At 51.5% G+C, this 12,344-nt stretch overlaps 5 protein-coding genes across 5 annotated transcripts; 3 read left to right on the top strand and 2 right to left on the bottom strand.

Annotated features, from left to right (window-relative positions):
- Nucleotides 1-314: 314 nt before the first annotated feature.
- BDW70DRAFT_125628 (beta-1 tubulin) lies at nucleotides 315-2,599 on the bottom strand. The gene is made up of 9 exons (XM_073734913.1): nucleotides 2,402-2,599; nucleotides 2,255-2,278; nucleotides 2,162-2,187; nucleotides 2,054-2,095; nucleotides 1,934-1,988; nucleotides 1,427-1,882; nucleotides 1,044-1,378; nucleotides 633-992; nucleotides 315-580 (listed from the first exon to the last, which is right to left on the bottom strand). Exons 1-9 carry the CDS (start codon nucleotides 2,411-2,413, stop codon nucleotides 547-549), a joined length of 1,344 nt encoding a protein of 447 aa, XP_073601042.1. The 5' UTR covers nucleotides 2,414-2,599; the 3' UTR covers nucleotides 315-546.
- Nucleotides 2,600-3,760: 1,161 nt separating this feature from the next.
- Nucleotides 3,761-5,170, top strand: BDW70DRAFT_146415 (NADP-dependent oxidoreductase domain-containing protein; the record flags this gene model as incomplete). The annotated part of the gene is made up of 6 exons (XM_073738580.1): nucleotides 3,761-3,781; nucleotides 4,129-4,258; nucleotides 4,301-4,337; nucleotides 4,368-4,589; nucleotides 4,683-4,797; nucleotides 4,838-5,170. The coding sequence occupies 6 exons, from the start codon at nucleotides 3,761-3,763 to the stop codon at nucleotides 5,168-5,170; spliced, it is 858 nt and encodes a 285-aa protein (XP_073601041.1).
- A 1,105-nt stretch (nucleotides 5,171-6,275) lies between these two features.
- On the top strand, nucleotides 6,276-8,679 carry BDW70DRAFT_165501 (Zn(II)2Cys6 transcription factor; the record flags this gene model as incomplete). Its single annotated transcript, XM_073741765.1, has 6 exons — nucleotides 6,276-6,352; nucleotides 6,417-6,643; nucleotides 6,726-6,835; nucleotides 6,883-7,466; nucleotides 7,529-7,699; nucleotides 7,752-8,679. 6 exons carry the CDS (start codon nucleotides 6,276-6,278, stop codon nucleotides 8,677-8,679), a joined length of 2,097 nt encoding a protein of 698 aa, XP_073601040.1.
- A 79-nt stretch (nucleotides 8,680-8,758) lies between these two features.
- Nucleotides 8,759-10,124, bottom strand: BDW70DRAFT_165499 (uncharacterized protein; the record flags this gene model as incomplete). The annotated part of the gene is made up of 1 exon (XM_073741764.1): nucleotides 8,759-10,124. The coding sequence occupies exon 1, from the start codon at nucleotides 10,094-10,096 to the stop codon at nucleotides 8,759-8,761; it is 1,338 nt and encodes a 445-aa protein (XP_073601039.1). The 5' UTR covers nucleotides 10,097-10,124.
- A 342-nt stretch (nucleotides 10,125-10,466) lies between these two features.
- Nucleotides 10,467-12,121, top strand: BDW70DRAFT_154920 (major facilitator superfamily domain-containing protein; the record flags this gene model as incomplete). The annotated part of the gene is made up of 3 exons (XM_073739940.1): nucleotides 10,467-10,613; nucleotides 10,668-11,636; nucleotides 11,738-12,121. The coding sequence occupies 3 exons, from the start codon at nucleotides 10,467-10,469 to the stop codon at nucleotides 12,119-12,121; spliced, it is 1,500 nt and encodes a 499-aa protein (XP_073601038.1).
- Between the last annotated feature and the right edge of the window lie 223 nt (nucleotides 12,122-12,344).

Here is a 12,344-nt window from a genome sequence, read left to right as displayed (position 1 = left end):
ATTGAGCACTTTGTTCTTGCAGTGATTGTCTGTTCATTGCAATGGCTAAATGCTGTGGGGAAAGAGCACTCCTGAATAGTTATAAACTGCACAACTCCTCACTCTGTAGCGATTGTCCTCTAATAGCATCACTTCATATCTGTCATTTGGCTGGCATTAGACAGTTTCGACTCCTTTTGGGGAACAGTGAACAACCAATATGTGTAGGCAACTTTGGTGAAATCATACATACAACAATGTACAGTTGAGGTAGTGGTGCTGACTGTGTCTAGACCTACATTTACTACGACTTAAAAGCTAAACCTCAAGTGGTTTTTTTTTTTAGCACGCAGCTGCATTGCTGAAACTACAAGTATGTGCTAGCATTCAATAGGTTCAAGGCCTCTCGGCCAAAGAATTAGAAACAGAGAAAATTAAGAGCGCTCGAACCAAAACAAGTAACTGATAGAGACGCATGCTGAAACTGAACCTTTTTGCAGTCCGGTGCATGGTTTACCAGGGGTATTATTATGAGCTGATCTCAATTCATCGCTATTGGCTACTGATTTATTCCTCACCCTCCATGATCTCCTCCTCGGCGCTGCAAACAAATTAGATGGTGTACACGACAAAAGCGATATCGAATTACTTACTACTCCTCCTCGCCTTCGGAGATGGAGGCGTCCTGGTACTGCTGGTACTCGGAGACGAGATCGTTCATGTTGCTCTCAGCCTCAGTGAACTCCATCTCGTCCATACCCTCACCAGTGTACCAGTGCAAGAAAGCCTTACGACGGAACATAGCAGTGAACTGGTCACCGACACGCTTGAAGAGCTCCTGGATGGAAGTAGAGTTTCCAATGAAGGTGGAAGACATCTTGAGGCCGCGGGGAGGAATGGAACAGAGAGCGGTCTGGATGTTGTTGGGAATCCACTCGACGAAGTAGGACTGGTTCTTGCTCTGGATGTTGCGCATCTGGTCCTCAACCTCCTTCATGGAGACCTTTCCACGGCTGAAAAGACGTTAGTCAGAGTAATAAATGTAAAGAAGGATAATGACATACAAGATAGCGGAGCAGGTGAGGTAGCGGCCGTTGCGGAAGTCAGAGGCAGCCATCATGTTCTTGGGGTCGAACATCTGCTGGGTCAACTCGGGAACGGAGACAGCGCGGAAAGAGTAGGCGCCGCGGCTGGTCAGAGGAGCGAAGCCGACCATGAAGAAGTGCAGACGAGGGAAGGGAACCATGTTGACAGCCAGCTTGCGCAGGTCAGAGTTCAGCTGGCCAGGGAATCGAAGGCAAGTGGTGACACCGGACATGACGGCGGAGACGAGGTGATTCAGATCACCGTAGGAGGGGTTGGAGAGCTTGAGGGTGCGCATGCAGATATCGTAGAGAGCCTATACAAGTCAGTACGAGCCCAGACCCCAGTTCTGGAGGCAACTAACCTCGTTGTCGATACAGAAAGTCTCATCGGAGTGCTCAACGAGCTGGTGAACGGAAAGGGTAGCGTTGTAAGGCTCAACAACGGTGTCGGAGACCTTGGGAGAGGGAACGACGGAGAAAGTGGCCATCATGCGGTCGGGGAATTCCTCACGAATCTTGGAGATCAAGAGAGTACCCATACCGGCACCGGTACCACCACCGAGAGAGTGGGTGATCTGGAAACCCTGGAGGCAGTCGCAACCCTCAGCCTCGCGACGGACAACATCGACGACATTGTCAACAAGCTCAGCACCCTCAGTGTAGTGACCCTTGGCCCAGTTGTTACCAGCACCGGACTGGCCGAAAACGAAGTTGTCGGGACGGAAGAGCTCGCCGAAGGGACCAGCGCGGACGGCATCCATAGTACCGGGCTCGAGATCGACAAGGACGGCACGGGGGACGTACTTGTTACCGCTGGCCTGGACGAAGTCAGACACACCAAACTGCTACCTGATATCTCTTCCACTGACCTCATTGAAGTAGACGTTCATACGCTCGAGCTGAAGGTCGGAGGTGCCATTGTAACTGGGTTGTGTCAGGTTCTGTTGTGGTGTCGTGTTTTCATCGGATGCTGGACGGATTGTACTCACACACCGGAGCCATCGAGGCCGTGCTCACCGGAGATGGTCTGCCTGTTGGCTTGTTAGCAGGTGTACGAAGAAAGAAGCCATTCCAAAAAGGTGAAATTTTCGACTCACCAGAAAGCAGCACCAATTTGGTTACCCTGTCACGCATCCAAGTTTAGTATTCTGTTTTCCAAGACAACCAATTCCTCTGTTTCTGCCACTTACACACTGGCCAGTCTGAAGGTGAACCTATTTGGGGAAACACATGGTCAGCATATTTGAGATCGTGGTATGTAGAACCGGTGGGGTCCCCGTTATCCTTAACGGGAAGGGGACCCCTCAAGACGCGTCAAACAGGGAGTGTCAACATACGATCTCACGCATTGTGAAGGGGGTGGATGGGTATAGAGGATTAAAAAAAGGATTATTTGCAGAAACTGTAAAAAGAATCGAAGTCGGATGAGGAAAGACTGGGGAACAGCCGGAATTGAGGGGAGGAGGGAAGAGGACAGGAGCGAGATCAGGAGAAGGAAAGTTGGGTTGGGGGAATTTGAGCGGTGAAGCCGCCAGCAAAGAGCGAGGCCAGCCAACTAAGTGGATCGCCCGTAGTAAAGGAGAAAAAGATCAACAACAACACATGTCACGTGGCAAAAGGGGGAACGGCCAATTCCGGCTTAGCGCCTGGATTAGTCATGGGCCTCAGGAACGAACCACTCTTTGGTCTGCTGCGCGAACCACACCAGGTATACATTCAGTACAGCTGTATATGATTCATGGTCCAAGCACGATTATACCTTTCTAGGTGCTTGAAAATGACTCTGCAGACTAGTAGCATTTTGTCTTCTCTCCTGAGATTAGTCTGTCGGCCAGGTTGATGAGGACGATGGTTGAGCATCAAGAAAGGGACACTACCATGGAATGTTTAGGCGCTGTGAATGGCGCATCATCCATCATGTTCTCCTTACCAGTAAGAGCCGCTTATTACCTGGGTATATGCAGGTAGGAATCTGATGGTCAAATGTCAGCATGGTCATGCTGACAGTTGGTGTTATCTCTTGCAGCTTGTCGGGCAGGCCCTATACCAGCACAAACATGCTACCTAAGGCATATCTTGTTTCGCAAAAAGCCCTTATGAACATTGTAACTACGTTATCGGCGCTGCGCTCCTTAGGCTGCCGCCGTGGTCTACTAACGCGAGAACCAATGGCTCCTGCAGCCCATAGATGTCCGATCTACCTCTGATATCTGACTGATACGAGATCGGCAACCTTCCTCGCGCGAAAACACAAAGCTTTAATGCTCCAAATCTTGTTCTGCGAGAATCCACGCCTGTCACCTTGAATGAGGCTGGTGAAATATAGGATGAGAGACTTGCTTGCGTGCCGGAAGAGGCTGACAATATCTAACCTTCGAGGCTATAGCTGAGACAGCATACGACAATACATGTGAAGAACAATCTTAGATTGTCTTGTACATACCACTATCATACTCAGGATATTCCTGATGCTTCTTAGACCTTAGGCATGGCCGCTTTCACCCTGTCGGAGCAGAGAGGTAACCTTATAATCGCATAGGGACTGTCTGCACGGCTGCAGGGAGGCGTCGGTTGAGATGAATAATTTGTAGGGTTCGCTATCAGGCATTATTCGTACCTCCCATAAGTAGTAGTGGTCGTGTTAGACAGTGTGGGCACGCCGCCGGGCAGATTCGGCGGACGTATACTCCAGAAGAATGTCCGACGCTTATTTTTCTGTGCGACTTGCACAGAAGCATCAAAATCGAGAATCTCTCCATGAGGCATATCCTGCTCTACAACACAGGCTCCACTGAATATGTCTTTCTCTGAGCGTAATCGTGCTGTAACAGTCAGATCAGCGCGCTGAATCATCTCAAACAGCATCCAAGCAGGTCTTGATGTGCCTCAATATAGTTCGAGATGAGCTTTCTTTCAAGTCCATAGGCCGATGGTAACTTACATATGTTGAGCCATATACCAACAGTCCGTAACACACCAACACCTCCAAGATCCATCAGATTTACTTCCCCCATCGGCATCGGCAGACCTGCAATCACAATGGCCCCAACACCCAGAACCCAAGACCGATCATCCTGGGCTGAGAACTTTAGGTCCTGACATCGCTCACGGCGCCTGCATCACGTCGCCGGACGAGTTTGAAGCGTGTTTAGACCTCTTTCAGCGAAACGGTTGTTGTGAGATTGATACCGCCCGTCTTTACGACGTCGGTCGCCAGAAAACATTCACATGAAAAGCGCATTGGGAAGAACGGGTCCTCTCGATTGGTACCAAGTGTTAACCCGGTTGACTCTACACGTACAGACCCGAAGTCCTGAAAGAGATGCTAGAGTGGTCCCTGCGGGAGCTGGGGACCGACTACCTCGACATCTATTACCTCCACGGACCGGACCGCACGACACTGTACGCGGAGACGTTCCATGACCTTGATTGTCTGTACCGCGCGGGAAAGTTCAAGAGATTCAGCCTCAGCAGTTTCTTGGCCTTTGAGGTCGCGGAGATCGTGACGATGTGTAACGAGCGCAGGTGATCCGGCCTACTATATACAAGGTTGTATAAAATGCCTTAGGTGAAAATCCAAGCTCCTTTCTTTATTCACAGAATAAATTGCTAATTTAGCTTGTTTGACTGCTTAGCCCGAGGCCCCGAAGACGAGCTCGTCCCCTCCGGCAGGCGATACGGGCCAACATCGATCTTCAACCCGCCAGCCGGTGGGCTTTTTTCTGGAAATACAGTCCACGGAGGAGCACTCAGACGGCTGATTCAGCGACTAGAGTCGCATCCTTGGGCATATGTACCGTGGCCGCTGCTTCAAACCTGACGTGTTCGATGCATTTCTGCTATTGGAGCCCCTAGTGGCGAAACATGGTCTTACCTTGGTGAAGGTAGCGTTGCGTTGGTGTGTTTATCATCCAGCGCTGCGGGCTACAGATAGAAATGATAGTTTGGGTCAATTGTGGAGCAATCTGAATGACTTTGAAAACGGACCGTTGCCGGATGAGCTGGTCGAGGCTCTGGAACAGGCATGGCGTATGGCCAGGGCTGGTATCATTATGATACGCAGAAGACACTGCCTGGTAAATATGCTGGATAGACTAGTTGGATAGATCTATTATTATTTTGCATTGTCGCGGGGGGATGTCTCTATCAGAGTACCTTCTACATGGATATTAAAAGTTGATCTGCGAAATCAAGACTCCAGCATTCATCTATATACCAGTGACAGGACGTAGTAAAGTGTATAGCCTGGATCCTCTAGTACCATTCTACAGAATCCTACTTAATCTACTCTGGAGTAGGTTAGCACGATAGATACTTTCATTCCTACCTACTATTGCCGATATACTCGGTGCTAGCTAGGGCTTCTCGAGTAGCGCTACTTGATCAGCGCTCCACACTATGGTCAGTCACGGCCAATCTCATGCCAGATGAGGCTGCAGATGCTGAATCATTCGACCCCACATAACCATTGTATTTTGGATAGAATACTCTGCTCCTCTTCCTATTTGTCAATTCTCATGCAGCTTACTCCTCACACAGCATGCATGCAGACCTTGCATTGGGAGGTTGCAGACGTTGGTATATCTTTCCGTCCATCAATACTTCTGGAGATCACGGTGAGTGAGCTAGATTAGGAGTCAAGGCATGACTAAAGGGAGAATATCAGGAATAAGTAAAATACTAGACTTCAAAGCAAGATGTATATATAATACACTAAGGCCACTGAGACCAGCCAAGTCATATCATATTCAGATTGTGACTAGTTGTGGAAATATCTCCATGTCCTTAGAAGGAAAATTTCTTTCTCCCAATAAATAATTTAAAAGTCTTCTTTAATTAGTCTATGTCGTGTGCTCCTGCTGCAGGGTCGCCGTGGGGCGAGTTTATGCTTACCTGCTTACCCGACAGGTCTAGGTCCTCGTCTTCTTTACAGCTTAATTTGCCGGTATCCTGATCACCCTATTACTGTTTACAACTGAAAACCCGCGTGACCGGTACCTAGGTGTAGCCTTGCTAGCACAAGGTGCAGTGGATTGGAGACTGTTATTTGTGGAGACTAGCGCGGGACTCTCAGTCTACGGGGGTTATCCGAGGAAGATACTGATACCACCTCCACATGACTCGTGGTGTTCTGGTCCTTGATCGTTTCAAAAGTTTCATCTATCCGCTCGGCTGCAATGATACTGTAGAGGATCGCAGGGACATCGCCCCATGGATCGCCCCAGCGCGGTTCGCCGTCCCAAGTCCCGCAGAGTTCCAGACGAGAAGCGCAAGCGAGCTGCCCAGGCGTAAGTTCCTGCCCAATTTCTGATTGACTACCGAACTGACGACTGGGCTTTTTTTTCCGGCTAGATGTGACCGTTGCAAGGCCCGTAAGAGCAAATGTGTAGGCGTCAATACAGGAAGATGCCAGCGGTGTGCTCGTGATGACCGGCCCTGCAAAATCACCAGGTGTTACCCAGGAATCTCTCCAAGAGAGACTCAACCAGCTTCACCGCGGCGAACAAGATCAGCGGCCGATATGCTACATGAATCCTCCAGCTTCGAGTCTATTGATCGTAGTATGCATGCCAACAATGGTAAGTACTGAAGTAAGTGAAAGGGAGAGGAGGTTGGGGGTTCAATATCTAGGAAAATGGTCGTGGCTAAACTGCCTATTAGTCCAGGTGGTGAAGATAACGTGGCCCAAGTTCCTGCTGCAGCTCCGAGAGGCCCTTGCGCTGGATTCACGCATAGAGCTCGACGAAAGTGATATGATGGCCATGCAGACGGTATATCTCCATGAAAAATGAAAGTACTCCTAGCTGAATGGCGATAGCAATACCACCAGCCGACGATACTGCAACCAAACGAAATCGACCGCATCCAGAGAGCATCCCGGGCCCTTCCACCACGAGCCGTTGCCGACTTCTTGATCTCGGTATGCTTGACCCATGCCTCCGATGTTTTCTTTTACCTCGACCAGGCCCAGTTTCTGGCGGACGTCGACCAGCTCTACACCGTACCGGCGTCGCCTCTGCGCCTGGATACAGGATTTATATGTCTAGTACTTTCGGTTCTGGCGCTCGGTAGTCAGTGGACGGATTTTGAGCGGCCGTCGAGCTTCCCTGCAACTCTGCCGACGGACGGCAGGGATCCTGGACGGGTCTTCTACGAAGAAGCCCGGTCACTCATTCCCGATCTAATGGACCGAACTTCTTTGACTTCCATCCAGGCGCCATTTATCCTAGGTGTTTACTCGTTGCCAGAACGGGCCCTAGGGTCGGCGTATTCCTACATGGGGTTAGCTTTGCGTAAGGCTGTTGCGCTTGAGATACATCAGCAAGCAGATGATGCAAGAATGTCTGAGCACGAGAGACAGGTCCGCTGCCGATTATGGTGGGCGGTTTATTCTTTGGAAAGGTGAGTAATCCATCAGTATCTTCGCTAGTGTACAAGATGACGGACTGACGACCGATGAATAGGACTACCGCTATCAAGCTAAATCGACCCCGATCCATTGACTCTGAGACGATTAGCACGCCGCTTCCAGTGCCCTTACCTTCCTTGGACCATGCGCAGACAGTAGATAATATCCGGCACCAGATAGCGTATGCGAGCTTGGTGATGATCCTAGACAGGATAGATAGCCTGGGGTGCGTAAAGCCTGTTCTGTCCATCATAGTATCTTAACTAACCCTAGTTTAGGACAAAGAAGCTCGACAATTCGCAATATGATGTCCTACAGCTGGAACTAGAGACCTGGAAACGGAACCTTCCGCTAGCGCTGCGCATAGAAAACGTTCGCGCCAGGGCTCCCGATTACCGCGCCGTCTTCCACTTGCAGCTCAACTATCTTTACGCCAGGATCGTCCTGGGCAAAGGCTCCCTCCTCAACACGATTCAGACCCACATTCAACGCCATCGGCCGGACCCCGAAACTAACACAAGGCCGGAATCAAAAACAGTATTGGACAAGTTAGCATTATCCTGCCTTGAAGCCAGCAAAATGATCTTGTCGCTCTGCGAATCCCTTTCACGCAACAACTTGACCTTTCGGTTCTCCTTCACCGACTTCCAAGGGTGCAGTATCGCAACCATAGTGGCCATCTTGGCTGGTATTATCGAGAGAGATGCGCAGTACGAGGCTCGAGTTGCATTAGGCCTAAACCTCCTGCGCACGATGGCCCTTGGCAACCTAACGGCCGAAGTTGGAGTTCGGTTCGTCGAGGCCCTGCAGGCGATTTCGAACGAGGCCTTTGCTAAACTTGGGAACATCGACGCATCCAAGTGCGAGAACCATGGAAGGGGAATGAGACAAGACGCTCGGGGCGCGGCTGGCTACAGCCAATGGGCTCAATGGGTCTCGTCTAGAGCTAGCATGAGCACTGAGCAGCAGCGAGACATACCATTTGTGGTCCCAAATTTGGATTTTGGGCCAGCGTCGACCATGTCAAGTGAGGCCAGTTATGCACAGGCTGCAGCGGCGCCCGGAGATTTTGCGATGTCGCATCAGGACTTTTCCAATGCGATTTTATCGCCGGTACCTCTGGACGTCGACCCGCAGATGATTTGGAGCCACGAGGACCAGTTGGCGCTCATGGGCTTGACTGGGCTGGACATGCTGGAAATCTGAGGCCACCCCCGTAATATCCAAACTCAATACAACTGAGAGTGTCTCCATTATCTGCTATAGTGATTGTGTAGGCAAGACGCTAATTCCTGATCCGTACCGGAATGTCAGCATCCTCTTTTAGACCATCCCACCGACTCTTATACACTCTTCCCTCCTTCATCACACCCAGGACGCACTCCTCTGGTCGATCAAAGATCGTCACGTCCTCCAGCGGATTCCTGCTAAGGAACAACACATCCGCAAAGAATCCCTCCTTGATCTGGCCGATCGACTCGGACTGTCCCATCATCCTCGCCGGGTTGATGGTTGCACTTTGCAACACCGTCAACGGACTCAACGCCTGCGCTCTGAGCCTGAACTCGCCGGTCTGCGCCAAACCCAGCGGCCCGAGAAGGTCGCTGCCGTAGCAAATCGTGACACCCGCATCGGCCGCGATCTTTAGACTCTTCAGCCCTGCGCTCAGCACCTCCGTGTTCTTCGCCTGTCCATCGGCAGGAAGATAGCCCCTCCATTTCTCAGAGTCCATCTCCGCGTACGAAATCAGAGTAGGCGTAAGGTAGATCCCCTTTTCAACCATGATCTTGGCCACTTCCTCAGTCACGAAATTTCCATGCTCAATACCCTTAACCCCATTCTCAATTGCATGCAGCATGGCCTTAGGCGTATAGGCGTGGGCAGTGACATACGTCCCCGCGTTCTCTGCACACTCCACGATGGCCTGGATCTCCTGCCTCGTGAACTGCAGCTGCTCCAATCGATCCGTCGGCGTCGACACCCCGCCACTGCCCATGATCTTGATGAAATCCGCGCCGGACCGGATCTCCTCCCGCACGGCCGTCATACAAGCAGGCACCCCGTCGCAGATCCGGCCGAGTCCGTTCGTGTGCCCCGCGCAGCACTGAACATGGTCATGCGCCGAGCGGATATCCCCGTGCCCGCCTGATTGCGACAGTGCGTGTCCAGCAATGAAGAGTCTCGGGCCGGGAAAGACACCCTCCTCGATTGCTTGTTTGAAGGCGAGCTGGGCGCCGCCGCAGTCGCGGACGGATGTGAACCCGCGATGCAGCATCTGCGCTGCAACATATGGCTGACGCAGAAGCGATACGTCGTTGAAATTGCCAAATGCAGTGGAGAGGCTGGGAAAGCCTGGGACTGCCACGAAGTGGACGTGCGCATCGAAGAGGCCCGGGCTGATGTAGTGGCCTGCGCAGTCGACGGTGATGTAGGACTCTGGTAATTCGGAGTCGGGAGGATGGCTGGACGAGACAGAGGTTATTCTGCCATTATTTATTGTCACATAATGGTTCTCTTTTATAATACCAGCTGCGACATCGACGATGTTTGCTGCGCTGAGGAGATACGACTGAGGCGGCGGCCGGAGCCAGGGCTTGATATCTGCGTCTGTCACCGAGGCCATTGCAACAAGCTCTGAATACTAAAAGAAAACAAATAAGTTCCAATTAACGGAGAGAAGAGATGATAACAGAGCGTACTATCATGCGAAGTAGTTGGGAGGTTAAATGGGCTGTCGGCAGTCTGCACCCGACATCGGCAACCTGCATTCCGACCATCATTGGCGTTCCTCCACGGGGTTGAACCGTCCACTCACAACCATTCCCAACGCCAATCGCTGATCAACCACTGTTATCGTTGCCAGTCATTTGGAGAGCTAGCGATAGCCGACATGGAGCGGTTCGAGTCAGTCGAGACTGCTCTACTTTATAAGGGCTCTCCTCCCCCTGCTAGTCCTGCTCTGTACCAGCCTGTCGCCCAATATCAAAGTCAACATGGAGACTTACGACACAAAAGTCCGTCCGTCAGACGAGAAGAGACGGTCCAGCGACAATGACAACGTCAATGGCATAGTCGAGACATACACCGAAGAAGAGGAGAGGGCGCTCGTGCGCAAGCTCGACATGGCCATCTTGCCTTTCGTACGCGACTCGAACCCAGTACAAACAGAAGCATACTGACACTGAGAACACTAGTTGTGCCTCGTCTTCCTTCTGCAATACCTCGACAAGCAATCCCTCAGCTATGCGGGCGTCTTCGGCCTCATCACGGACCTGAACCTCACAAACAGTCAGTACTCCTGGTGCAGCTCGATCTTCTACATCGGCCAGTTAGTGGCCGAGTACCCTTTCATCTACCTGATGAGCCGGCTGCCACTAACGAAGTTCGTCGGCGCGACGGTAATCCTCTGGGGCATAACATGCTCGTGCCTCGCGGCGCCGCAAAACTACGCGGGCTTCGCGGCCGTTCGATTTCTGCTAGGGTTCACCGAGGGAGCCGTTTCGCCGGCTTTTGTGACCATTACCTCTATCTGGTACAGGAAGCATGAGCACGCGTTGCGGACGGGGCTGTGGGTGTCTATGAACGGTATCGCGCAGGTAGTCGGGTGTCTGCTCATGTACGGGATCGGGAAGAACGGAAGTCTTGCGCTGGCGCCATGGCGCATGCTCTTCATTATCTGCGGCGCGCTGACAATCGCCGCGGGCATCGCCTTTTTTATACTTATGCCTTCTGGGCCAAAGGACGCGTGGTTCTTGTCAGCGCGCGAGAAGCAAGTCCTCTCGTTACGGATGGCGCGTGACCGAGAAGGAGGCGACAAGACCTCTTTCTCAATCATGCAGTTGAAAGAAACGATTCTGGATCCCAAGGCCTGGTGCGCGTTTTGGTTCGGCGTCCTTGTGACCATGCAATCCCCTGTCTTGACATTCGCAACTCTCGTCATCAATTCAATTGGGTACTCCCAGCTCCAGACAATGCTGTATACAGCTCCCTCGGGAGCGGTGCAGGTTGCCCTACTTTGGATAGGGATGCTTCTGTGCTATATCCTTCCAAGACAACGCACCATTGTCGTGGTTCTCCTCTGCATCCCTCCCATCATTGGGAATATCCTCATGCTCGTCCTCCCACTAAGTGCAGGGTGGGGTGTGATTGTTTCTGCTTGGCTGGTAAGTCCCTGTTTTAACATCCCTATCCATCCCCTAACTCCCTAACCCCCTCCTCCTTCCACGTAGATGGCTCTTTCTTACGCTAACAAAATTGGTAACAGGCCTCCTGCATCACCGCCTCCTGGTCCATCCTCCTCTCACTTGTCGCGTCAAATGTAAAAGGCAACACGAAGCGCGCCGTCGTCAACGCCATGTTTTTCATAGGTTATTGTGCCGGCTGCATTGCATCTCCACAACTCTGGACGCATAGACCGAAGTACCTCGAGGGATTGATTACGGCGCTTGTCACATGGGGTCTTTTGATCTTCACGACGATGGTTTATAGGGTGCTTTGTGTTAGGGATAACAAGCGGCGCGAGAGGGAGGCGCAGGAACAGGACGGGAGCGGGCTTGAGGGAGAAGGGGCACTGAGAAATATAGGTGGCGGTGCGGAGAGTATGGATCTTACGGACAAGCAGGATAGGGCGTTTCGGTATAGTTGGTAGACCTCATGTGGGCTGTTAATGTTTGAATGGTTAGATACTAGGAGCGTCCGGTTCTCCCAAACGCCAAAATAAACAAATACATAAAGGACCAATAACGACGATCGCCCTGCTCCAGGGTACCTAGATAATCAATAGCCATTATACAGAAGAAGGCATCAACCTTACCCATACATGCTTTCGCCAACGCAGACCCCTTTTTCTAAGCAGCCACCTTAGGCAGACT

Source organism: Aspergillus foveolatus, assembly GCF_047715535.1.
Source record: "Aspergillus foveolatus strain CBS 279.81 unplaced genomic scaffold BDW70scaffold_1, whole genome shotgun sequence".
Lineage (NCBI taxonomy): Eukaryota > Fungi > Ascomycota > Eurotiomycetes > Eurotiales > Aspergillaceae > Aspergillus > Aspergillus foveolatus.
Note: the sequence above shows the minus strand (reverse complement) of the source record. Positions and strands in the feature narration are given on the sequence as shown.

Excerpts from the sequence above, each read along its gene's own strand:
- BDW70DRAFT_125628 (XM_073734913.1), bottom strand. Across the intron at positions 1,379-1,426 it reads CTTTCTGTATCGACAACGAG|GCTCTCTACGATATCTGCAT; the intron begins GTTAGTTGCCTC and ends TGACTTGTATAG. Across the intron at positions 581-632 it reads TCCGAAGGCGAGGAGGAGTA|CGCCGAGGAGGAGATCATGG; the intron begins GTAAGTAATTCG and ends ATTTGTTTGCAG.